The 27,571-nt window shown below is 44.7% G+C and overlaps 1 protein-coding gene across 9 annotated transcripts in view; it reads right to left on the minus strand.

Annotated features, from left to right (window-relative positions):
* LOC138949078 (ras GTPase-activating protein nGAP-like) overlaps positions 1–27,571 on the minus strand; it is a 220,053-nt gene that overhangs the window by 19,803 nt on the left and 172,679 nt on the right. For all 9 annotated transcript variants that reach the window (XM_070320814.1, XM_070320810.1, XM_070320816.1 and 6 more), the window contains 4 exons: positions 16,925–17,146; positions 15,728–15,829; positions 4,698–4,796; positions 2,941–3,026 (listed from right to left, as the gene is read on the minus strand). In XM_070320814.1, coding sequence (XP_070176915.1) covers positions 2,941–3,026; positions 4,698–4,796; positions 15,728–15,829; positions 16,925–17,146 — 509 coding nt within the window. The remainder of the gene's footprint in view (positions 1–2,940; positions 3,027–4,697; positions 4,797–15,727; positions 15,830–16,924; positions 17,147–27,571) is intronic.

The following is a 27,571-nucleotide window of genomic DNA, read 5'->3' on the forward strand; positions in this document are numbered from 1 at the left end:
AATTTAAGACTCCCTCCTTTTTAAGACCTTGTTTTCTCAGACTTTCTGTTCATAACCTGTGTAAAATGACCCCCCATTACAAGACTCCTTTTTTAAGACCTGATTTTTTCAGACTTGTTGAGGTCTTAAAAGGGGGTTCCACTGTAGTGAATTACTTTCCTACAGACTAACACACTTTCTATCATTTAAGAATGACAAAAAATGCACCCAGTTACATACAATCTTCATATTTGCAGGCAGTTTTACATTCCACATTTTTACTCTGTGATTCAGCCAGCAAAGCGTCTATTTTGAAAATTCTGTGAAGCAGTTATGTCTAAAGCCGTACAGACCATAGCTAAAAAAAACAATTTTATAACATCAAACTCCAACCATCCTAAATTGCTAAATTTGTGTTTGTTCAACCTCCAGCTATAGTGGACTGAGCACAATTTTACACAAGCTGTGTGTGTGTGTGTGTGTGTGTGTGTGTGTGTGTGTGTGTCTGTGTGTGTGTGTGTGTGTGTGTGTGTGTGTGTGTGTGTGTGTGTGCATGCATGCCTGTGTCTGCGCGAGCAAGTATGATACAGATTTGTGGTGAAAGCATGTTAACGTTTGACATTTTGCATGGTGCTGACATTGGGGGAAAACTCTTCATCGGCAACAACCATATTATCTTCATTGAGGGCTGTTTACTTTTGCTTCATCAAAGAATGACTTAGTTTTCCTGAACTGAGGGGAGCATGGTCAGAGAGGGGGGGGGGGGGGGGGGGGGGGGGGGAGGATGAGAGAGAGAGAGAAGAGAGATTTTACACAGGGTTATTGCATGAGAGTGCAGGAAAGAGTGAAAAAGAGGGGGGGGGGGGGGGGGGGAGATGAGAGAGAGAGAGAAAGAGAGAGATTTTACACAGGGTTATTGCATGAGAGTGCAGGAAAGAGTGAAAAAGAGAGGGAAAACAAGAGAGAGAGAGAGAGAGAGAGAGAGAGAGAGAGAGAGAGAGAGAGAGAGAGAGAGAGAGAGAGAGAGAGAGAGAGAGAGAGAGAGAGAGAGAGAGAGAGAGCGCTGGAGATAGAGAGACAAATGATGAGAGAGAGAGGCTTAGAGAGAGAGACAGAAAGCTAGGTGGAACAAAGTGCAACATGTTGCCTTTTCCTGCCGCACAAGGTGTGAATGAAATATTCAAACAGCAGCAGCTGCATCAGACAGGTGAGAAGGAAGGTGTTAACAAGCAAATCCCATCAGCATACCTGCGTGGGCCACTAGCCATTTCAAAACTTGCAGGAATGTTACAAGTTACAACCCCCCTCCCTGGAAACAAGGGGATGATGCTGTAGTTACACTGAACACACTTGCCTCCCTCTCCCTACACCACCCTCCCCTCTTTCACATCCTTCTTTGCAACAAGGGCTCATCAAACGTTTGACGCAAACCTTCAAGCACATTTCTGCGTCCTGTGTCAAGATTTCGCTCAAAGCTAAGGACCTCAAGTGAGTTCTTTACTCCTTTCACTTGTTTCTCACATCCGATGGTCAAAACCACATTTCTCATGTACGGTCTCATCTCTACAAAGCTGGCGTCAGGCTTAAAACGGACGGGAAAGGACTGTGAGGCTCATGTACCATCTCATCTCTACGAAGCTAGCGTTAGGCTTAAAACAGACTGCGAGTCTCGCTTGTGCCATTTCACAGTCGGCCTTCACTAGACAAAGAAAATCTATGTGCTGTTCCCTGTATCCCCGTGTTTCTCATATCCAGTTATCAAAACCACTGTTTTTCCTGAAGTAACCATCAGACCGTAGCTGTTTCATCCCTGCAAAAGCCGTCTTCTTATTCTTCTTGGTTCGTAGTCATGAACTCCCAAGTAGACTGGAATTTCTTATGACTGAACTTTGTACGGTCATGACCTTTTTTCTACCCCATCAAGTTACCCAGGTTAGCTCCCAATTTCTGTGGAAAATGACAGCTTTGCATTGTTTAACAGACCTGAGTCACAACTGGCGACCATTGCTCATCACTAGACCGATAGCTAGCCCACACAAGCCCTCCCACCCTCCAGCCAGTGTTTGTTTTTTCCAACAAGAGCGCAAGGGGCCCAGACAAGCCATCGCCAGACTGGACACAGAAAGGGGGCATTTACGGAAGGATTTACACCTGGTCGACGCACAACCCCTGCAGTTTTGGAAAAAAATGCCTCCGCACACACGAGATGGCTTTCAAATCTGTTAACGAGTACTGGACGACAGAGAGAAATCTTTCCTGTGGTTTCGAACTTTGCCCTAGTCCTTTGAACTGTAAGCTTGTTGGGGTTCCCCAAGACAGGAAGGCTTAGACAAACGGGATTAACAGGGAATTAGTAAGTGGGGCAAAAGCACCAACAACTGGCACAAGGTTGTCGTGCTTGCCACTTGGAGCTAAATATTCACAGTGTCAATATTTTTGTCACAAAAATGTGACTTTGTGACTGTTTCAAAATAGACTTGAAGTGTCAGTGCAAATACATTCCTGGCTGAGCTTGTTTGCCCAGTTTTCAGCTTTGTTTATCCAAGCTAATGCATAACTTACTCAGAGGTAAAAGTGCACCGCATTGCACCGATTGTTTTCCTTTTCATTTTTGGGCTCTCCGCTCTGGTTCGGTAAAGGTCGTGAAATATTTCAACTTTTTAACTCTGTGCCACTCACTGCAACAATTAGACGCCACTTATTTTTTCTGGCGAACTTCACTTTTTTCTGAACGAAGAAATCTCTTTTTGGTTTAGCATACATGTGAAGACTCCAAACGTTACATACTTACAGATTTTGGGTTCTACGCTTTTGTTTGGGAAAAATTAAGGTCGTGAAATATTTTAACTTTTCAAATCTGTCGCATCACCTGGACTTACTTATCTTCACTTTTTTGTGTTAAACAAAGGATGTTCTTTGAGGTTTTGCGTACGATGTAAAGATTTCAATTTTTGTACTTACAGACTAACGCATTGCGGTCCTTCTTTTTCTTCTTGTCTGCCTCTCTGAACATGTTGACTGTAATTGTCTCCACAACTGGAAGATCCCTGCAAATACAACAAAGCATTGTAATGATGATGATGATGATGACGATGACAATGATGATGATGAAGAGGATAGATGCTGATGATGATGGAAATGATATCATATGACGATGATATAAGATGATGATGACATACAATATCAGATGATAATGATGATGATGATATCAGATAAGGATGATGATCATGATCATGAGGAGGAGGAGGAGGAGGAGGAGGAGGAGGAGGAGGAGGAGGAGGAGGAGGAGGAGGAGGAGGAGGAGGAGGCATAAAGAAAAGGAAGTACATGTACAACCAAGATTGCCAAGCAGAAGAAGAAATCAACCACCACAAAGGATGGAGATAGGGATGATGCAGAAGAATTAGGTGACCATCAGCAAGTCAACCTCAGACTCAAGAAGATTGTAGATAAGATGGATATGATGAATAGGATATCACAGAGATGAAGATGCAATGAAAACCACAACAATTCTGCTAAGAGGAAGACAGGCATTAGATCATGAAATTGTAAAAGAGTCTGAAAGCATGCCCCCCCCCTCCCCCCCAAAAAAAATGAATGAAAAAAATAAAATATGCAAAATCAATCACTCTGGGGATCAAAAGAATGATCTCTGGAGTTTCCAAAATGATTAATCTGCCAACTCAATGGGCAGAAAATCTCATATCTGGAAGGAAAAAGAAAACTAAACCTTTCCACAAAGAGAACCACAGTGGTACTTGCGTTCAATGAAACCTTTGGAACTTCTTCTTCTTCTGCGTTCGTGGGCTGAAGCTCCCACGTACACTCGTGTTTTTTGCACGAGTGGAATTTTACGTGTATGACCGTTTTTTACCCCGCCATTTAGGCAGCCATACGCCGCTTTCGGAGGAAGCATGCTGGGTAGTTTCGTGTTTCTCTAACCCACCGAACTCCAACATGGATTACAGGATCTTTTTCGTGCGCACTTGGTCTTGTGCGTGCGTGTACACACGGGGGTGTTCGGACACCGAGGAGAGTCTGCACACAAAGTTGACTCTGAGAAATAAATCTCTCGCCGAACGTGGGGACGAACTCACGCTGACAGCGGCCAACTGGATACAAATCCAGCTCGCTACCGACTGAGCTACATCCCTGCCCAACCTTTGGAACGAGCCGAAAATGTCCCTGCATTGCAGCTAGGTGGTGTGTCATGACAGGTATACTTCAGTAAGTCACAGACAAAGGGACAGCAAAAGGTGTCCTTTCATGGGATTCTGTCTTTCTTTGGTGTTTAACGTCGTTTTCAACCGTTGAAGGTTATAATGCGACGGTGAAAGGGGGGAGATGGATAGAGCCACTTGTTAATTGTTTCTTGTTCACAAAAGCATAATAAAAAAATTGCTCCAGGGGCTTGCAACGTAGTACAATATATGACCTTACTGGGAGAATGCAAGTTTCCAGTACAAAGGACTTAACATTTCTTACATACTGCTTGACTAAAATCTTTACAAACATTGACTATATTCTATACAAGAAACACTTAACAAGGGTAAAAGGAGAAACAGAATCCGTTAGTCGCCTCTTACGACATGCTGGGGAGCATCGGGTAAATTCTTCCCCCTAACCCGCGGGGGGACTTTCATGGGATATTCTTGTCCTTAAATCACAGGTTCCACTGTATATGATAAAAATTACGATGGAAAAACCGCCACACTCACCTGAATTCAAAGTGCTCCCCCCAGAACAGCATGTCTGCCATGAGTTTACTGGAGGTACGAGCGTAGAGCTTCCGATCCAACAAGATCTCACAGAAATACCTGTAACACACAAATTAGCATAAATATGTCATTAGTACGCGCTTAAACACAGAATTTCACAAATCTGAAAAAACCCAGTCTGCATCCACTTTTAATCGTTACTGTCAGTTTAGAGACAAAAGTCTGGTAAAGTATTTATGCACCAGCTTTATCTCAAGAGGAACAGTCCCTATTTTCAGTTGTCATGCATTTTTAATCTTTGGATAAAATTCTGCATATATTTAGGCACCAGCACCATATGCAACACAAAAACATCAACCAAGAAAGGCACTCTGCATGCATTTCAGCAGGGAAGCAAGGTCAATTCCGTTTATGAACAGAAAGTATGAAAAACTGGGTGTAAAAGGGAGGGAGGTTTTCTTCTTCTTCTTCTTGTGCGTTCGTGGGCTGAAACTCCCACGCACACTCGTGTTTTTTGCACGAGTGGAATTTCACGTGTATGACCGTTTTTTACCCCGCCATTTAGGCAGCCATACGCCGCTTTCGGAGGAAGCATGCTGGGTATTTTTGTGTTTCTATAACCCACCGAACTCTGACATGGATTACAGGATCTTTTTCGTGCGCACTTGGTCTTGTGCTTGCGCGTGTACACACGGCGGGGTGTTCGGACACCGAGGAGAGTCTGCACACAAAGTTGACTCTGAGAAATAAATCTCTCGCCGAACGTGGGGACGAACTCACGCTGACAGCGGCCAACTGGATACAAATCCAGCGCGCTACCGACTGAGCTACATCCCTGCCCTGCGGAGGGGGGTTTTAAAAACGGGTGTCTTCAAGGAGGGTTCCACAGTGCCAAAGATTAAGATGAGAAAAAATAAAGAAAGAAAAAATAAAGAAAGAAAAAGAAAAAATAAAGAAAGAAACAAGTCGCGTAAGGCGAAAATACAATATTTAGTCAAGTAGCTGCCATTTTTCAGCAAGACCGTATACTCGTAGCATCGTCAGTCCACCGCTCATGGCAAAGGCAGTGAAATTGACAAGAAGAGCGGGGTAGTAGTTGCGCTAAGAAGGATAGCACGCTTTTCTGTACCTCTCTTTGTTTTAACTTTCTGAGCGTGTTTTTAATCCAAACATATCATATCTATATGTTTTTGGAATCAGGAACCGACAAGGAATAAGATGAAAGTGTTTTTAAATTGATTTCGACAATTTAATTTTGATAATAATTTTTATATATTTAATTTTCAGAGCTTGTTTTTAATCCGAATATAACATATTTATATGTTTTTGGAATCAGCAAATGATGGAGAATAAGATAAACGTAAATTTGGATCGTTTTATAAATTTTTTTTTTTTTTACAATTTTCAGATTTTTAATGACCAAAGTCATTAATTAATTTTTAAGCCACCAAGCTGAAATGCAATACCGAACCCCGGGCTTCGTCGAAGATTACTTGACCAAAATTTCAACCAATTTGGTTGAAAAATGAGGGCGTGACAGTGCCGCCTCAACTTTCACGAAAAGCCGGATATTACGTCATCAAAGACATTTATCAAAAAAATGAAAAAAACGTATGGGGATATCAATCCCAGGAACTCTCATGTCAAATTTCATAAAGATCGGTCCAGTAGTTTGGTCTGAATCGCTCTACACGCACGCACACACGCACACACACACACACATACACCACGACCCTCGTTTCGATTCCCCCTCGATGTTAAAATATTTAGTCAAAACTTGACTAAATATAAAAACAAGTCGCGTAAGGCGAAAATACAATATTTAGTCAAGTAGCTGTCGAACTCACAGAATGAAACTGAACGCAATGCCATTTTTCAGCAAGACCGTATACTCGTAGCATCGTCAGTCCACCGCTCATGGCAAAGGCAGTGAAATTGACAAGAAGAGCGGGGTAGTAGTTGCGCTAAGAAGGATAGCACGCTTTTCTGTACCTCTCTTTGTTTTAACTTTCTGAGCGTGTTTTTAATCCAAACATATCATATCTATATGTTTTTGGAATCAGGAACCGACAAGGAATAAGATGAAAGTGTTTTTAAATTGATTTCGACAATTTAATTTTGATAATAATTTTTATATATTTAATTTTCAGAGCTTGTTTTTAATCCGAATATAACATATTTATATATTTTTGGAATCAGCAAATGATGGAGAATAAGATAAATGTAAATTTGGATCGTTTTATAAATTTTTATTTTTTTTTACAATTTTCAGATTTTTAATGACCAAAGTCATTAATTAATTTTTAAGCCACCAAGCTGAAATGCAATACCGAAGTCCGGGCTTCGTCGAAGATTACTTGACCAAAATTTGAACCAATTTGGTTGAAAAATGAGGGCGTGACAGTGCCGCCTCAACTTTCACGAAAAGCCGGATATAACGTCATCAATAACATTTATCAAAAAAATGAAAAAAAAGTTCGGGGATTTCATACCCAGGAACTCTCATGTCAAATTTCATAAAGATAGGTCCAGTAGTTTAGTCTGAATCGCTCTACACACACACACACACACACGCACGCACATACACCACGACCCTCGTTTCGATTCCCCCTCGATGTTAAAATATTTAGTCAAAACTTGACTAAATATAATAAAGAAAGAAAAAGAAAAAATAAAGAAAGAAAAAAGAAAGAAAGAAAAAATAAAGAAAGAAAAAAAGAAAAAAAGATAAAAAGAAAAGAAAAAAATGCCACAAGGAGCGCATAGCATATCAGTAGAATATCTTGGACTGAAGCACCAACAACAGCAAGATCAAGACTCCCACAGACAGACAGGGGGAGATAACTACAGCTGGGAAGTTGATTAGCTGCACAAAACAGCAGGAATTTAGGGTACTTGGAGGGGGAACTAACTCAGCAAGGGACTGATAACTTATCTCCCTTTTAGAAGCAACATTTTTGGGCCAGCACCTCTACCTTGCTTTGTATGCATGAAGAGTTTACTGGCAAAAGGATGTATGTTCTTTTTAGAATAAAACAAGACAATTACAGCTTTCTTGCTGAAAATTGCAACTTTATCACCTGAGGATAATAATAATAATACGAATATTTATAACGCGCACATATCTCACCAACAGGCGACTCAAGGCGCACATACACTCGTTCACACACACGGAGACTTAAAGTCACTAGCACACACACACACCATCAAACATTAAAATATGTACAGTTATTCAGGGTGGGATGGGGTGGGCAGTGTATAATGCATGGATTATTTGGAAAAAAGGAATGTCTTGAGTGCAGATTTGAATGATTCGAGGGACTGTTGTTGGCGGAGGGGGAGAGGTAGTGTGTTCCATTGGCTAGGTGCTTGGAAAGAAAATGAGCGTTGACCTGCTGTTTTGAGTTTGGTGTGGGGGATGTTGAGCTTGAGGGAGTCGGCAGATGATCTGAGTGTTCGTGAAGGGACATAGAGAGAAAGAGAGTCGGAGAGATAGGCAGGGGCGAGACCATGGAGGCATTTGTAGGTGAGAGTGTTGATTTTGTAGGTGATACGGGCAGGAACGGGCAACCAGTGGAGCTGATGTAGGAGGGGGGTGATATGATCTCTCTTTTTCTTTCGTAGGACAAGACGGGCAGAGCTATTTTGAATGCGTTGGAGACGAGAGATAGAAGAAGAGGGAAGACCCGCCAAGAGAGAGTTACAATAGTCAAGACGTGAGAGAATGGTGGAAGTGACCAGTTTGGCGGTAGCATCTGTGGTGAGGTATTTGCGGATAGTGGCGATGCGGCGGAGTTGGAAGTAGCAGGTGCGAGAGACAGAAGAGATGTGTTGTTTCATGGAAAGGGTGTTGTCTAGAGTGACTCCGAGGTTTTTGACAGCAGAAGACAGAGGGACAGAAGAGTCAGAGAGTTGAAGAGAGTCGGAGGTGGCTTTGGAGAGTTTGGATGTAGTGCCTATTAGGATAGCTTCAGTTTTGTTGCTATTGAGCTGAAGTTTGTTTTCTGTCATCCAATTCTGCACGTCAGTGATAGTGTCAGAGATAGAGGAAAGAAGAGATTCAGACTGGTCAGGGGAAGAGCTGTTGTGAAGTTGAGAGTCGTCGGCAAAAGAGTGGTGGAGAACGTTGTGTCGGTCAAGGATGTGGTCAAGAGGTTGAGTGTAGAGAGTAAATAGTACAGGCCCAAGGACTGAGCCCTGAGGGACTCCGCACTCAAGCCTGATGGGGTCAGAGTTCAGTTTGTCAATCGAAACAGTCTGGTAGCGGTCGGTAAGATAAGAAGAGAACCAAGAAAGAGCTGTGCTATGGATACCAAAGGTGTGCTGAAGGCGTTGAAGGAGGATGTTGTGGTCGACTGTGTCAAAGGCCGCTGATAGATCAAGTAGAGCAACGGCAGAGATTTCAGCTTGGTCAGTGGCAAGGAGGAGATCATTAGTGATTTTGAGAAGGGCAGTTTCGGTGGAGTGGTGAGGACGATAGGCAGATTGAAGCGGAGAGAGAAGATTGTTGCAAAGAAGGTGAGAGTTGAGTTGTTTCAGGACGACTCTTTCAAGGAGTTTGGAAATGAAGGAAAGGTTTGAGACAGGGCGGTAGTTGCTGAGGGTGTTTGGGTCAAGCGATGGTTTCTTCAGTAGAGGTTTGACAATAGCAGTCTTAAAGGAGTTGGGGACAGTGCCTGTTTGCAGAGAAGTGTTGATGATTTTGAGAATAGAAGGGAGGAGTTCAGGAAGACAGTCAGAGTAGAGTTGTGTGGGAAGAGGGTCAAGGTCACAGGTTTTCAAGGTCATTTCTTTGAGGACTTTCTCCAGGTCAGTGAGAGTGAGAGGCTGAAAGTGTGTGAAGGGAGTGCCTGTAAATGCAGGAGGAGTTTCAGAGTTTTGGTGTGGGATTTTGTCTAGTTTGTCACGGATGGTTTGGATCTTGTTATGGAAGTAATCAGAGAAAGCTTGAGACAGTTTGGAGGGGTCGATGTTGTTGGGCAAGGGAGAAGCAGAAGAGCAGCCAAGAAGGTCATTCATTGTGGAGAAGAGTGTTTTGGCAGAGGTTGTTTCACAGATTTTGGTGCTGTAGTGCGATTGTTTGGCGTCTGCGATGAGTGTCTGAACATGTTCCTTTTGCTTGTTGTAAATCTGTCTGTCAACTACCAGCTTTGAGGTTCGCGACTTCCTCTCTGCTCGGCGACGCAACTGTTTTGCATACTTAACTTCAGCTGTGATCCAGGGTGCAGAAGGCCTATCTATGATGAGTTTGGTTTTTGCGGGCGCATGTTCATCGAGAAGTGTGCTGAGAGTGGAGTCGTAATGACGTACAGGGTCTGAGGATACCGGAGGATCAAGCAGTCGGCGGGCTGCTTCTGCGCGAAATGTGTCAGTGTTAACTTCTTTGAGGTTACGGCGGACTACGCGCTTTTTCTGTTTGGATGGTTTGGCCATTTTAAGAGAGAACAAAACTGCAGAGTGATCGGATCTGAGGTAGTCATTCAGCAGGATGTCGTACACCAGGTCAGTGGACTCATGGGTGACAATCCAGTCAATGATGTGTGTTTTGCGTGTGGGAGCGTCTACATGCTGTTTGAGGTCGTGACAGTCAAGAAGGTCCATCGTCTGTCTTGTGTCGGTGTTCTGTGGCTGGTCGAATTGTATGTTGAAGTCGCCGATGAGGACGATGTTTGAGGTGTGAGTGTTGTGATGTTCAAGCATTTCTTCAGCTTCTGTGAGAAACATGGGGAATGTGAACTTGTTCTTTGCATTGGGGGGAGGGCGGTATATACAGATCACACAAGTGCTAGTGCCAGAGCAGGTAATCACCATCTCTACAACTTCAAAGGTAGTGTGTTCATAAGGAACGGATGTTCTGAAAGTAACAAAAGGTTCCAACGACTTCCTGAAAACAACAGCAATCCCACCACCTCTAGAGGATCGGGGGCATGACTTTAAACAATAGCCAGGTGGAGTCAAGAGTTGGCATGTGGCTTCATGGCCAGTATCACTTAGCCAAGTTTCTGTCAGAAACATCACATCTAGGTTTTGTTCCAGAATAAAGTCACAGATTGCTTCTGGTTTGCCTGATTTCACAGCGGACTGCGAGTTCAGATGACACAGGCGAAGGTTCTTTGAGCGGGTCACATTACTAGTACACGAGTCATTCAGTGAGCGTTCCTGACACGCAACAATTTGGGGTAGAGATGCACTATAAGCATTGTACAGTCCAGAGTGGAGAGGGGACGTAGCTGTCGGAGGATGGTCAGTGTCAGAGTCATTGCCGTTAGATGACGGCGACAAAGCGTCAAAAGGCAGCGCCGGAGCGACGTCGGAAGGCAGCGCCAGAGCGACGTCAGAAGGCAGCGCCGGAGCGACGTCAGAAGGCTGCGCCGAAGCGACATCAGACGGCTGCGCCGGAGCGACGTCAGAAGGCAACGCCGGGGCGACGTCAGAAGGCATCGCCGGAGCGACGTCAGAAGGCTGCGCCGAAGCGACATCAGACGGCTGCGCCGGGGCGACGTCAGAAGGCAGCGCCGGAGCGACGTCAGAAGGCTGCGCCGAAGCGACATCAGACGGCTGCGCCGGAGCGACGTCAGAAGGCAGCGCCGGGGCGACGTCAGAGGGCAGCGCCGGAGCGACGTCAGAAGGCAGCGCCGGGGCGACGTCAGAAGGCAGGGCCGGAGCGACGTCAGAAGGCAGAGCCGGAGCGAAATCGGAGGGCAGCATCCGAGACCCAGAACACTGAACAGAACGTCTTTCGTTCCTCCCCCCTCTCATGGAACGTCGTGGAAGATTCCTAGCAATACCAAGTTGCTTCAGTGTAGAGGTGAGGGTAGGGGAAGGAACCTGCACTGAACAACTTGCCATAGACAAAAGATCAGTACGGCTGTACTGCACTGGATAGGGGGTGTGTCCTTTGTTATGGCCTAGTGCACTTGCACCAAACCAGCCATCGCTGTCTACAGAAGATGTTGTGAGTTGTTGATCACGCTGCGGTGTTGTGAACACTCGGTCATCCTGCCTGCCAAGCAACAATGGCAGGCCCACTGTAGATCGTAGAGTCAGGGTATGGAGAAACACAAGAAAGCCAATAACTCTGGCATCCTGTGGAAACATTCCACAAAAAGTATGCCAGAACGGCGGCCACATCTTCACGGACGTCTCAGACAAAGATACAGACTGAACAATGACGGAAAACAGCACAAAAACAGTAAAAACCAGGAGAGGTCAGCAACAACGCCTGTCAGGGCGCGTGAACATCACTCAGGATCTGCAAATAGTGTTCAGACAAGTGATGATTGGGCAGAGAGTGGAAATATGACCTATTCTTTCTGCTTGGTCCTAAATTTACCTTTTCAATATCAAATGGGGCATCTCCACCACGGAACACTCATCGAATGCACATTTACCTGAGGTACAGGGGCAGAGAGTGATTTACAGATAATGCATTAATTTTTTTGATTCAAAAGTCATAATTTAATTTTGTTAAACACTGGTTGCCAATAACAATATGAGCCCAACTGGCACCTAGGTTACTATACATCTGTTTTTAGACTATCTTTTGTTCTAAGATTCTCTCTAGCTGAATGAAGACCTTCAGTTTAGAGATATCCTGCTTGCTGCTGCGCGAGCTGAGACATTTTTTCCCTCTTTATCTTCACTGCGCTGGCTGCAAAATCCCTCACGCGGAGGTGTTTTCAGACAGGCCAGGCACTGGTTGTCCCCGAGGTGCCTTGGGTTTTCAGACTCTTTTATCACCCACGCTAAATATTAAGACTCCTTTCTGGGAGGTCTCTAAAGGGAAGGAATGTACTCCCAACCCTCTCCTTCCACCCACAGCTGACCTCCACCTCTCCTTCCACCCACAGCTGACCTCCACCTCTCCTTCCACCCACAGCTGACCTCCACCTCTCCTTCCACCCACAGCTGACCACCTCTCCTTCCACCCACAGCTGACCTCCACCTCTCCTTCCACCCACAGCTGACCTCCACCTCTCCTTCCACCCACAGCTGACCTCCACCTCTCCTTCCACCGACAGCTGACCTCCACCTGGGAGGTCGAAGAGAGCCATCAAGTGTCAGGAAGGGCCATAAAACAACAGTAAGGGTTATCTGCACCCCCCTCCTCCTCCTCCTTGTGCACTGAGAAATGCATTTAATGCAAGGAATACTCCTGCCTGCACTGAAAGATACTGATCTTAGGATGTATGCTAGGAGGCACACACACAAAAACAAGAAAACAGAAAAAAAACAGAAAAAAAAATAGGAGTTAAGAGAAGTGCAAACAGCCGAAGATAATTATCAAATAATACAGTTACACTCCCCCCCTCCCCCCCGCCTAAAAAAGGAAAAGAAAAAAAAAAGTGTGAAAAAAGAAGAAAAGTACAAAATAGGGGTGCAAACAGCACTGGAAAATGATTATCGAAATATTGTTACTCCCCCCTCCCTCAAAAAAAGAGAAGAAAAAGTGGGGAACAAAAGTAGAAGATAGTGGAAGTTCAAACAGAAAGGATTATCTGATCCCTCCTGATACACAGAGACATGCATTTAATGTCAGGGACCCCCCTTGTGGCACTGGAAGAAGATAATGACCTTGGGACACAGGCAGGAAAACAAAATGCAGGAGATACTGGAAGTGCAAACAGCAGCATATTTACTGCTGGGAAGTTATGAAGAGAGTGAACCCCCTCCGATTTAAGACTCTCTCTCTCTCTTTAAAACAGCTACTTTTTTTAAATTCTCTGTTCATCTCAGATGCAGAGGGACCGGAAAGTTTACTTGTAAATCAATATCCCCCCTCTTGTTCTTCTGATCCAAGAAGGGGTCATCCCGGAACTCAAGGCTGGCAGATATAACAGTTTTCACAGGCAATTGTGCTGTCCACACAGAGAGAGAGGGAGGGAGAGGGAGAGAGAGAGAGGGACAGAGAGAGAGGGAGGGAGGGAGGGAGGGAGAGAGAGAAAGCAAATCTCCCTGGGTCATAGACCATTTGGGTGAAGTCATTTTTCAGCAACATTCTCCCGTACCGCCCCCCTCCCCCCCTCTCCTCCGCCCCCCCCCCCCCCCCCCCTCAGCTGTTTGGCTCCGAAAAGAAAATTGATTGAACGGCCTGGTTGGCAGACAAACCTGGCTTGGAGGGCCTCTTGAGTACGTGTACTGCATGAGAGGAAACTCGGGTCAACTTTCATGAGTCAGTCAAATAATGTTACAACGACCTGTTGTGTGGATCTAACAGACCCGGTTTTAACTTCTCACAGTAACCTGCTGTTTGTTCCAGTGGACGATTGGTCAGTTTGGGACATTCTCAATGAGTCAATCACAAGAAAGCTGAGTTTGTGTGTAAACAGGCATGCACCCCCCCCCCACACACACACACACAAAGAGACTGATAGTTTGGTCACTCACATGCGATTCTGATGAACTCTCAAGAAATAATTAGTAGTGGAGGAGCTGTTCTTGTTTGATACAGTAATAACATACACACAAGAAATGATATTCCTGTTTAACACTTGTGAAAAGACAGTTCTGCCTGAACAAGGATTGAACCCTGTCAGTGCCAATGATAAATATCACAATGATCCATCAACATAATTAGCAAGACTTGAACATTTCTGTGAACGAAAAAAACAAATAATGAGGCCTATAGCAAGAAGAGAAAAAGAAAGTTAACACCCAAACTGATACACAGGGAGTTCGTTCGAGTATGCAGGAAAACGCATCTTTACCTGCAAACATAAACTGCTGGGGGGCTGGGGGGGGGGGGGGGGGGGGACTGCATACAATAACCGACAAGAAAAAACAACAAAGTAAACACAGGGTGACTTTGCAAGACTGCAGTAAAAACTGCAATGGTGTGTGCAAGAAAATGCATCCCCCTTTCCCCCCTGTGTTTATTTTTGGATCAAGGAGAGAATACCAGATGGGGTAGAAAAGCCTGGAGAGAGAGAGTCAGAAAAAGGGAGAGATGGTCAGAAAAAGAGAGAGAAAAAGAGAGAGAGAGAGAGAGAGAGAGAGAGAGAGAGAGAGAGATAGAGAGAGAGAGAGAGAGAGAGAGAGAGAGAGAGAGAGAGCGCTGGGGTTGCCAAGTATAGGAGGAAGGGGGTGGGTGGTGGTGGTGGGGATGGGGTGATTAAGTTTGGAGAGCAGGGTTAAAACTCAAGAAGATAACCGGGAAGGGGGCGGGGGGTGTATGGGGGAAAGGTGAAACCTTGCCAAGGTAAGAAAAGAAAACATAGGGAGAACTCGACCGGCCATAGACTTATCTAGACAAACAAAGACGAGGAGACAACGTCAGACAGCATCAGTGAAAGAAGAGTTATTACGGTGCAAGCAAACAACACACAGCTCTGCATCTCGTCTCCCTATCTGCACCTCCCCCCCCTCTTTTCTATGTATGAGAGTACATTCATATGGCCTGGTAATGGTGGTGGGGTTGGGCACAGACTTAGACATGACAACTATGAGACAGACACACCTACACACAGAAAGAGACATACAGCCACAGACAGACATACAGCCACAGACAGACATACAGCCACAGACAGACATACAGCCACAGACAGACAGCCTCGGACAGACAGACAGACAGACAGACAGCCACAGACAGACAGACAGCCACAGACAGACAGACAGCGCCACAGACAGACATACAGCCACAGACAGACATACAGCCACAGACAGACATACAGTCACAGACAGACATACAGTCACAGACAGACATACAGCCACAGACAGACAGACAGCCACAGACAGACATACAGCCACAGACAGACATACAGCCACAGACAGACATACAGCCACAGACAGACATACAGTCACAGACAGACATACAGCCACAGACAGACATACAGCCACAGACAGACATACAGACAGAAACACACACCCGCACACAACGCTTACACGCACACACAATCACACGTGCTCTCCGTCTCTTTGGATGTACATTCACAGACACACGGAGACCTACACAGTGACACAGCCACACACAGACAGACAGAAAGATACAAACACACTCTCACAGACACACTCACAGACACACACATCCTCACCGTTTCTTTGGCTGTACATTCTTAGCCTCCACAATCCACAGTTTGAGGGAACTGTCTGACCGCCGAACGTGCTCCTGGTTGGGTCGTATTGTTCGTCGTAAACTGAGGAGAGAAGACAGAAAAAAATCATTAACAAAAAGTTTAAGATGAGTGTGCTGTTTTAAGCCAAGGACGTCTTGTGACTGCTATAACACAAGTCACCTTCATTAGTGTGAAGGTTTTTCTCGCCTTTTCACCCCCCCCCCCCCCCCCTTCCAGGTCAGAATAACCTTACTCCACTACTTTCTACAAACTCCTTACCCTCTACTTTACTTTAGAACAGTCACCTTCCTTGGTGTGAAGACTTTTCTCGCCTTTCACCCCCCCCCCCCCCCCCCCAGGTTACAATGACCTCACTGCACTACTTGCTAGAAACTCCTTACCCTCTACTCCCCCCCCCCCCCCCCTCCACACAAATTCTGACAGAGACTGTCCGGACAAATACACAAACATGTCCATACGTTAGGGGCTTACTGGATGCTTCTTGCACTGTAGATTCGGCAGAACCCTCATGTAAAATTCCTTGATTTTGGTACAGTATCATGAATACTTTTTAAAACTAGGAAATAAAAGTAAAGAAACCCTTCGAGTTTTAAAGAAAGAATAAAAGATAAAAGAACCCCTCCGTCGTCGATAGATAACCCCTTTTCAAAATACATATTAACATGTGTGCAATTCTGCAATCCTAAATGATCCCTAGAACAATTCTATACCAAATATTGTATCTTCATTTCCTGAGTAAAATACACATTGCTATTCAGAGCACGACGCTAACGACTTGTTTTCGTTTTTCGTTTTTAGCTAAGGACTTAAATCACATTTTTGAGTCAACATTTCTTGTTCAATCGGAAACAGTGTAATTGTTTACCCGGAGAGCCATTTGTCGAGCTCCTCTGCCGACATGCAAGAGCTCGATGTACTTGTGCGAGGAAAAAAACACCAAAAAACAACAACAACCAAAACCACCCTCCTCCACTCATACATTGTTTTCAATACAGATTTCCCCTAATTACTCCACAAGACCCACCTAGAGAGCCATTTGTTGCGCTCCTCCGCCGTTCTGCGAGAGATGTACTTGCTGCCGTGCCAGGTGCATGGTGACATCAAAAGGCACCCTCGATACTAATATCATCAGGACTATGAATTCAAGACACTTACCTGGAGAGCCATTTGTCGCGTTCCTCCGCCGTCCTGCAGGAGATGTACTTGCTGCCGTGCGACGTGGTGATGTGGAAACAGTGGTCCTGACTCAGCACGCTGTGGTGCACGGGCTTGACCTCCGTGTCCCGTGTCGTCACGTCCACCGCCTGCATGGCGCTCGGGTTGGACAGCAGCGACTCATGGGACCGTGACGTCCTGATGCGCGAGCTGATCAGTGACCTGCAACACGCACAGAGGAAAGAGGCTGTTAAGAGTGGCTGGGTTTATCAACGAGAAGAGCTACAACTTTAAACAGTCTTTCCGCCGGCAATTTCCTGCAACAGTATTCCTTTGCTAGGACTTCGCCTCAAACGACCTAACAGATGCCACGCAAGGGTGTGTAACGTTTGTAACGTTCTGGTGCAACAGTTGCGTGGTGAGTTGCAATCAATTGGTGTAACACGTTGGACTATACGACCCCAGAAAGTGATAAGAATCTCAACGACCAGAAGGTCTGGTTCTCTGGTTCTACTTAGACGGCTTGCATGTTCGAATCGTTAGTTTCTGTAAGATAAACTGTTAATGTTCAAGTAAATGTCACAAACACCGCATCGGCCTCCACTCATCTTTCCCTATTTCACTGGAAACTTTAGAAATTCGACCAACTCACGGCTGCACGTCTTCACTCAGCGAGTAACATGTTCGATACACAAAAGACGAAAGAGCTAATTAGCAGACACTCGCTTCAAAGCCAAAAAGGCAAAGGATGCTGAAATTGCCGGTCTTCAAAAAGTCACCCGACAGCCTGAAAGCATTACAACGAAGTCTGACGAAATTGCCAGTCTTCAAAAAGTCACCCAACAGTCTGAAAGCATTTCAGCGAAGTCTGAATTTGTCAGTCTTCAAAAAGGCACACGACAGCTTGAAAGCATCACAACGTTAACGAAGTCTGAATTTGCCAGTCTTCAACAAGTCACACAAGAGACAAAAAAAGACGCAAGGAAACCTGTGTTATTACAATTCTTCCCAAGCCACAGGTCTCTAACGAGTATAGACAGTGTGAATGCGGTAAGGAAAACCAAAATCTCTCCCACAAGTTGAGCTACTGTGTGTGGGGAACATGCTCCGCTTCCTGACGTTTTTCGAAGTCCAGCACAGGAAATCAATCAGTGTCAACAAAAAACAAGTGACCGCTACGTGAGGTCAGTCTGCCCACAACTGGACAACGTTTTCCTTTTTGACCTGTGTAGGTGTGTCTGTGTGTGCTTCCTCCGACAGCCACAACTGGAAAGACATGTTCTATTTTTGACTAGGTCCGTGCCACCAGTACTTCCTCCGGATAGCCCAAGAGGAAAGCAGAGATGGGGTATCTGGGTAACGGGATCTCCCCAAGTTGTTCCCTGCTTTTCTTTTGCAACGTGTGTGTGTGTGTGTGTGTGTGTGTGTGTGTGTGTGTGTGTGCGTGTGTGTGAGAGACACGAGAGAGAGAGAGAGAGAGAGAGAGAGAGAGAGACAGAGAGAGAGAGAGAGAGAGAGAGAGTGCGTGTGTGTGTGAGAGAGAGAGAGAGAGAGAGAGAGAGAGAGAGAGAGAGAGAGAGAGAGAGAGAGAGAGAGAGAGAGAGAGAGAGCGCGCAAAGGAAAACGAATACAAAACCACCACCAAGCACTCTTTCCTTTGCAGGAGTCTCTACTCCCCCCAAAAACACTATCCCACCAAGGCAGACACACAGACATAATCATCCTTTCAGCAAACCCAGACGATCGTTCAAACTTTAATGATCCGGTAAAGCATCCATCACACTCTGGCTCTAACTCCCCACAATCCTCATCACAGAAATGAAACTTCAAAACCGCATCAATCACAGAAACGACTGACAACCAGGATTTTGACAGCCCTGCTGCTGACCTAGAAGAGAGATGCACGTGAAGCGCGTGGTTGAATGCCCCGTTGACCTAAATTCTGCTCGTCTTTCAGATTTTAGGAGAACTTGAGAAATACCGTTGTTAATTAAGTCAATCTGAAGCGTTCGTTTTGTTTTCAGAAGAATGTATTTCACCCAATCCATGTTTTTCGCCGTTGTTAAATGGCCAGGTTAAGTATAGACTACCGTCAACTGATAAGGCCAAAAAAAAAAAAAAGGTCTGTTTACGGTAACCCGACCGACCCTCTTTTTTTCGCGCGACCCTAGACTTTTTTTGGGCGTTTGGGGGATAAAAAAAAAATCTTGGTTTTTTTTGTGCAAAATAACGTAAAAATATGGTTTTTGGGAGAAAAAAAAAAAAAAAAAAAAAAAAAAAAAAATCCCGACCTACCGACCCAATTTTTTGGGCCTACGTTACCGTAAACAGACCTTTTTTTTTTTTTGGGCCTAAAGTGTGTCATATTTTCCTTGCCCCAATTCCCAATGACCTGAATTTGTCTCATTTCTCAATGACCTAAATTTGAGCGCAGAAAATGAGTACACGGCTTCACACACAAGTAGCCATATATCTGTATTCATCCGTTCAGACCCTCTTCAGCCATTCAATCGCTTCTCTTACAAATTAGCAGTACCAAAGAAAATCCCTTTGGTGAGACACATCTCCCAGTGGCGATGAAAGGCTTAAGCACTTTGAAAAGTGAGCTTTCATCTCAAATGTTCAAAGACAACTCCCTTCTTCCACAAAAAATCTAAACGATCACTGCCAGCAACCCAACATCCCAAGATTCGAAACTTCTGCTCAGATGAAACAGGTAGTGCGCGCGGACGCACACGCACGAACACACGCACAAACTCCTTCTCTCCCTTCCTCGACCACTCTCTCTTTCTTTCTCTCTCTCTCTCTCCATAACACACACAGCAGCAGCAACCGTTGCTCCTTCAACACAGCCACAACCATGTATCAGGAAGTGAATTGACACCGCAGTCTAGTCAGCCTTAAAAACTCTACACCCCTCACCTTCAAACACTCGTCATCCATACTCAAATCCTTTGAAAATCGCAAACTGAATTCAAACATTCAGTCACAAGTATTCCATAATATATATATATATGCAAGTATTCTGTCAAAACCATACTTCAATCATTCGCAAACGCAAACTGATTTGAAACATCTAGTATTCCAGCAATATATGCCGATGTTCTGTCACAAATCCAGGCATACATTATAATCTGAACAGGAGACAGAAACAGTTTCTGCTTACCTCACAAGCCTGGAGCAAGATAGATGGCAAGTGAAGACACTCTGTGGTCGTCACAGGGAGTTTTACAATCACCCATCCAGACCCTACAGTCTGTCTTCCTTCGCCCAATCAAGCCCTCTACTCATCTGTTCTGTTCCACGGGCGCTCGAAACAGATTACTTTTACACATGAGGCATCTTTACTACACCATCGTAACTGTAAAGAAGACGTAGTGACAAAACGAAAGCAATGTCACAGTCTTACCATGTAATTGGAGATGACTTGTCTACCTTGACTGGATAAGAAATATTCTCTCCGTAACTCTCGGGCTTATATAATTTCAGCGCCAAAATAAACATTCTTGGCGAACTACCATAAGCAAATTGGGATCGCAAAACTCAATTCAATCAAAACTAACGAAGACCATAGACCATAGATCTATACAGACCAAATAGCCTGGACTGCCAACTCGTCACGTGACCCTTCGAGGTTACGACTCTCGACTTTCAGGAGCGCGTGACGTCCGGTTTGAAAGGCCAGCGATTCGAAGACAGTGAAAAGAAAGCACGCTCCAGTTATTTGTGACAATGGGAGGTGACAATGAACTGGATTTTCCAAAACTCCAAACTAAACTTAACAAAACTCATCGAAAAACATGTTCCATATATGCACTTTTGCTGAGTTTATTTTAGCATTTTCAGAACTTACCTCGGCAACTTCGTCCATGTTTACAATCGACACCGGATATGACATCCCCCTGATTTCTGAAAGGCCATGTAAGCGTAGGTTCCTAAATGCGAGAGGCGCTACCTCGTAATAGAGAGAAAGAGCGGAGAGAGAGCTAGTTGGCGGTCTAGCATAAAATTAATGGTCTATGCGAAGACATGGAACCGATTGCTAAATAGCGCAGAACGATAACACAGCTCCTCAACTCAACTCAACTCAAATTTTATTGGCTTCAATTTTCATAGAAGAATTTGTCTTGCCCTCTCCCTCACACACACACACACACACACACACACACACACACACACACACACACACACACACACACACACACACACACAGCTGAACACGCGATATAATGAAAACGACATTTAAAAAAAATACCCCCTCCCCTTCTCATTCCCCTCGCTCTTTGAAAATCGTACTCAAGCAGTCATGATCGGGCGCCTATGTCATGACCCTCGGACCTGTAGGATAGACAAGGGAGGGGGTCGACAACAAAGACAGTGTAGATAAAGGGGCGACACAAAACCAATTAACACAGGTATGCCGCCTCCTGACAAACCCCACACCTGACAGGTCGTCACAGTCAGTATACGATTGGAGGAGGAGTCCCCACTCAGGGTTAGGGCAGTTTCACCTTTACCAAAATATTCCTCCCTCTCTTGTTACTCGTTACCTGCTTGCTTCTCTTATAGCTTTGTCGTCTGCGTGAGTGTGTGTGTGTGTGTGTGTGTTTGCAAGAAGCCGTAACAGAGAAGTTGGGAGCAGGGGGAGTTAAAACAAAACAATGTGACCTGTGTGTGCAAGTGTGCGTTTGCGTGGAGAGAGAGAGAGAGAGAGAGAGAGAGAGAGAGAGAGAGAGAGAGAGAGAGAGAGAGAGAGAGAGAGAGAGAGAGAGAGAGAGAGAACTCAGAAAGTTTATTGTTTAGGCCAACTGACCCGTTACAACAAGAGAGAGAGAGAGAGAGAGAGAGAGAGAGAGAGAGGAGAGAGAGAGAGAGAGAGAGAGAGAGAGAGAGAGGAGAGAGAGCGCGCGCAAAGGTAAGTCTAGAAGGTAAACAATCCACTAGCTTGTTTCCGACCCCCCCTCCCCCCCCCCTCAAACCCACAACAATGAAGCCTTCCGTTTTCCACAAACCACTAAGACAGGCAAAACCCGATGACAACACGTACCTGAGCTGCATTATCCCGTCTTACCGTAACACTGTCACACTAACTAACCTGTAAGTCAGTGGAAATTCAACGCAACACGTACCCGTGTGGTGGCGAACTTTAGGCCTGTGCTTATTATCGTCCGATAATATGTATGCAGTGACATGCTTTTCATTTGGGGAATGTTGAAACTCGTTAGAATGTAACAAAAGAAAAAGTAAGTGGCGGTAGACCCATTGGGAGAGGATAAGATTTCAGCTTGGGAAACTTGAGTTAGTCATGGGGGAAATGCGATCACTATAGCAGACACAGGTAAAGGTGACCGCAGTTATGATTATTGCAGCGCGCGCGTGTGTGTGTGAGAGAGAGAGAGAGAGAGAGAGAGAGAGAGAGAGAGAGAGAGAGAGATAGAGAGAGAGAGAGAGAGAGAGAGGATACCTGAGACAGACTACCACACCAAAGAGAATAGTCTCAACACACCTGAGACCATAATAATCTGTCGGCGGTAACACGAGCTAGGATCCGTGACACCTGACCAACGAACCCCCAGGTAGTTCAGATCACCTAGTTTTTCACCTGCCATTGTCCTTGTTTCCTTTGAAGGCTGGAATTTGACCACCTGGACTGACCACTTGCACCTATCACATTCCTTGAGTTTCCAGCTGCGCTTGCTTTATCGGCGGAGTAAACCAACAACTCTTACAATTCGTACATGTACATTCAAACTGTGCATACAGCAATGTCAATAATAAGTACATATACAGGTTTCGCCACACGAATCTAGTGGAGTAAACTTTACTCCATGAAATCAATCAAGCGTAGCTAAACATGCATTGCCCCTTGGAGTAAAAAAAACCCCAACTTTTTGTGAAATGTGTATACAGTTATCAAGCGGACTCTATTCAAAAAACTCCCTTTAATTAAAATACGTGTTTTTTGGTTTGGTTTAGAACTCACCAGCATGAAAACAGAGAATCCCAGACTTGCAGGAACCATAGTGGTAGGAAGCGGGCAAGCAATCGCTTGGACACACACATTTGGATGGTTGGTGTTCAACGCTGCACAGAACATGCCACTACTACCACAAGCGACTCGTAACATAAGAACGCCATCCTGTTATCAACACAGCGTCAAGCCACAACAGTCACAAATATTCACACATGAAGAAATTCGGCTCGATCGTGTTTTTTTGCATGAACTCCTGGGTATTCATTTCCTTAGAGTGCAGTAATTATGACGTCGTTAATCCAAAATAATCGCACACGAAGACATTGTCTCGAATTGAGTGTGCATAAAATCGGGGGATGTTCATTTGCCTACAGCGCACCATTTCGTTGTCTGGTGTCCATCAAACACACAAATATTCACGCGAGATAAAAACTGGATCTCCTCTTGACATAAAGTCACGAATATTCATTTATCTGGAGTATAATATTACATGTACTCTTAGCGCATACGAAACAGATATTAACATCACACGACAGTGCAATATATCAGAATGTCATCACCTGAGAGGTCACGACTGGACAACGTTTGCCTGACAGTAAAGGACACGCCAAGGCGGAAACAGATCCTTTTTCTGCTTCTCACGCCAACTGATGAACAGCTTCCGCTGGCTACAACTAATTTTCATGCGCATTCAGAAAAAAGAATACGCGAAAATTAATCACAAAAGTCGGGGAGTCACAGCAGCGTATGAACAACTTTCGTGTCAGTTCCAAAACTGGGCATAAACGCCAATTGTTTTCTCCACAATATAAAAGCTAAAAACGTTCCAGGCATAAACGATGAATACGCCTGCAGATTAACACAACGCTGACTCTGCAGCTGCGCACCAATAATTCCCTTTTTACAGGAAGCTTACTTTCAACTCGACAAAAAATGCTAAGTTTTCACTTTAGAGTAATTGAGACGACACCGTTTTCATCTCGAAAAGGTCAACTGTCCATCCATCCGTCCAGTAACATTCGCGCCAGAGACAGAGAGTGGTCAGAAGCAGGAAAACGACTGGACACTAACAGTCACAGTGGCCTACGCCTTGTTTTCACTCAGAGAGGAAGTTCAGTGTCCTCCACAACGCCGACAAAACGCTGTCACCTATCACTTTAAAGAAAACCGCAATTATTCCTTCACACACTAGTTGTAGTGGTAAACAATGAGAGCTTCCTTGCCAGCCTTCTGGCTGAAATCAAGGAAGAAATGCACAGAGCGAAAGGTGTTATGCAACTAGTCATGAAACGGAACTTGCACACTCAGGTACATTTTCAACTGACCACAACTCCCCCCCCCCCCCCCCTACACTGTTGTGAAAAAGTGTGAGCTTTTCCCGTCAAACGGCAGGCCGACTCAAGGCAGAAATGCTCAGAAAGAGGACTGCATGCGATGAAAGGTGTTCTGCAAAAACTTGTATAACAGAACTCGCATACCCAGGTTTTACTACATTTTGAACCGACGACACCCACCACAACTTGTCATGGAACAGAACTTGCAGAACCAGGTATAATTGTAACTGACAACACCTCATCGCAAAACAGAATTCGCACTGCACACCAAGGTAATTTCCAACTCACGACACCCCATATAACTTGTCAGTCATGAACAAGAACTTGCATACCTAGGTAGGTTTTCAACTGACGACATCTCATACAACTTGTAACCACAGCGAACTTGCACACCCAGGTACATTTTCAACTGGTACACTGTACAACTGAAACCCAACTTGTACATTGTCAACTGACATATGTCTCGTACAATTTGCCACGACACAGAACTACCGAACTTGCACACCCAGGTACATGTTCAACTGGTACCCTGTACAACTAAAACCGAACTCAGTTGTACTTTGTGAACTGACATTTTGTGCAGATTGTCATGACACAGAACGTGTGCACCCAGGACAATGGTCAATTAACTGACGACACAGAAAATGTGCAACTGACGACACAAAAAATGTGCAACTGACGACACATAATACAACCAACTTGTCATGAACCAAAACTCGCACCTCACCCCGGAACCGAACTCGCCAGATACATTTTTACCGAAGACACTCCACGAAATGCGTTTCTCTTTTTCTCACTTTCTTGACTGAATCCGGCGCTGAGGAGAAGTGAACCATGTGTAAGCCGTTTAACTGGATCGGCAGTTGCCGTATTTCGGGGGATTTTTTGCATTTTTAAGTGGCGTCAAGCGGCTTTGTCCTTTGTCCGAGCGGTTCACCTTCATTCACACCATGTAGCCAAAGCCGCCTGGTTATGATCGTTTCCTGCTCACAGCGTGAAACTTGGTGGAAAACACTAGAGGCTGGGAGAACATTTAAAACACTGAAGAAGAAAACAGTGCACTTTTTTCCAGGTGTGTTTTAAAAACGATGGAGAAGACAGAAGTTACCTCCTTCCTCGGATGTGTTTTAAAACTTAGAGAGAAAAAAAGACGGGAAATAATTTCCTTTTAAACACTGAAGATCAATCGAGAGATGTGGACTTTCCTCCAATATGTTTCAAAACACTGAAGAACAAAAGAGAAAGGTTGACTTTCCTGCAATATGTTTCAAAACACTGATAAACAAGAGAGCAGTTACCTTCTTCACGTGTGTTTCAGCGCGAAAACTGCCTCTCACTATAAAAAAGGCCTTCTTTTTCACGCTCTGTGCACATGATGTAAGCAGAGAACTGGTAACTTTCATCAGATATGTTTCAAAACACTGGAGAACAAGAGAACAGTTACCTTCTCCACGTGTGGTTTAGCGCGAAAACTGCTTCTCACTATAAAAAAAAGCCTTCTTTTTCACGCTCTGTGCACAAGAGGTAAACGACTGTCTAAATTTACCTCACAGCTAACAAATATAATGTAAAGTCAAGCCGGCTCCTCTATTCTCACTCCATTTGCCCTCGCATAAACATAAAGGACCCCGTGTGGAGCTGAGAATAGAGGAAATTGTCCCCTGTAACTCTTACACAAAGTGGGACCTTTTTAAAACGATTAACTGTTTTGAAAGAGTTTCAGTGAGGAAAATAACCCGAGGATATAAATTTTGATCAAACGCACACCACTACAGCACATTTTCAGGAGTTAAATCAAGGACCCAAACGCTGCCTTTGACACAATATTACAGTGTTCTAGATGGTCGTACGTGTAGCAAAGACCTGTACGTGTACGTGTAGATATTGCGTCACCCGTGACTCATTTTTTCTCTCCAATGTTACAAATGCATACGTTGTTTTGCTACCACCAAGACTGCAGATCTTGGCAAACGCGTGACGTAAAAACTAGATTGGATGACGTTACCCGTACACGTTCCCGTACACGTCCTGAAAAGTGCTTATCTAGATCTTGCTAATGGACACGTCGTTGTCAATAAATTCTGCAGCCATCATCTATCTAGACATCTCTCGAGTTCTCTTCAGCTGTCAACGAAAAACATTTCTGGATCACATCCTCACATCTCTGAAACTACACACTGTAGATTTAAGAAAACAGCTTTCTTTGGGAAAGACTATCGAAACTGCGACACGGCCTTTTTAAGAGCGCTCCTACACCAAATAGTTACATACTGCTCATTGTATATCTCTTCCTACGCAAACTACGCACCGAAACCGTCCCGAGGAAAAAACTAGACTAGACTAACATCAGATTAGAATAAGAAAGGGAACACAGAACAAAGGCACTAGTCGTGAATGCTGACAAGACAAATGACACTCGGGTGTGAATTCTCCCAGGCTGTTACTATTACCTTTGAAGGCCAGCAATTCTACCATTACGTATAGTATATAGCTCTAGAACTATTACAACCGTATATAGCTCTAGCGCTATTACAACCGTTTATATAGCTCTATCGCTATTACTACCGTCACCGAACTCCGAGCCAGAAGGGGTCGGTCAGAACAGACGATCCAAGAGGACGTACACCATGTGAATGCTAAATTAGATAGAAGCGGCAAGCGAGACAAAAGGCGGGGACGTCATTGCCAGCAGCCCCCCTCCCCCCGACCCATCGTTCAACGCATTAGCACACAGAGGATCCAGCCAGAAAGACCATGAAAGGACAATCAAGCTAGCAGACAATTCACTGGTACTAACAGCTCTAAATTCCTTTGGCATCCAACCCGCTATCTCGGCTGTGTTCGCCAATTGTATTCTGTGTAAAACTTCACACAGTTCTGAGGCAACGATCCCCACCAGTCTGCTGCTCTACACCGAGTTCTGTTGTGTGAACAGTTGATGAAACTTTAGTCCTACACCAAAATGTCACTAAATAAAACTTGACAAAGCTTCAAAAGATGTATGGCATACACAAAGCTGTACTGAATAAAAATTGGAAGGAGCTTCCAGACTTCTCTACACCAAACTCTACTGATTCAACCTTCAGAAAGTTTCGAACCTCTAGCCTACACCAAACGTTACTGAATACACAACTTTGAGAGACTCTGATCTACGACAAACTTTGTTGAACAAAACTACATGAATCGTCCAGATTCCGGCCTACACCAAACTCGAATGAATATGAAACTTCACGCCAATCCGATTTACAACAAACTCAGCTACATCAGTCTCGAAGCTTCGAGACTGTGGCCTGCACCAAACTCTACTGAATTGAATAGAATCAAATTGCCAGTCTTTTT

Source organism: Littorina saxatilis, linkage group LG15 (genome assembly GCF_037325665.1).
Source record: "Littorina saxatilis isolate snail1 linkage group LG15, US_GU_Lsax_2.0, whole genome shotgun sequence".
Lineage (NCBI taxonomy): Eukaryota > Metazoa > Mollusca > Gastropoda > Littorinimorpha > Littorinidae > Littorina > Littorina saxatilis.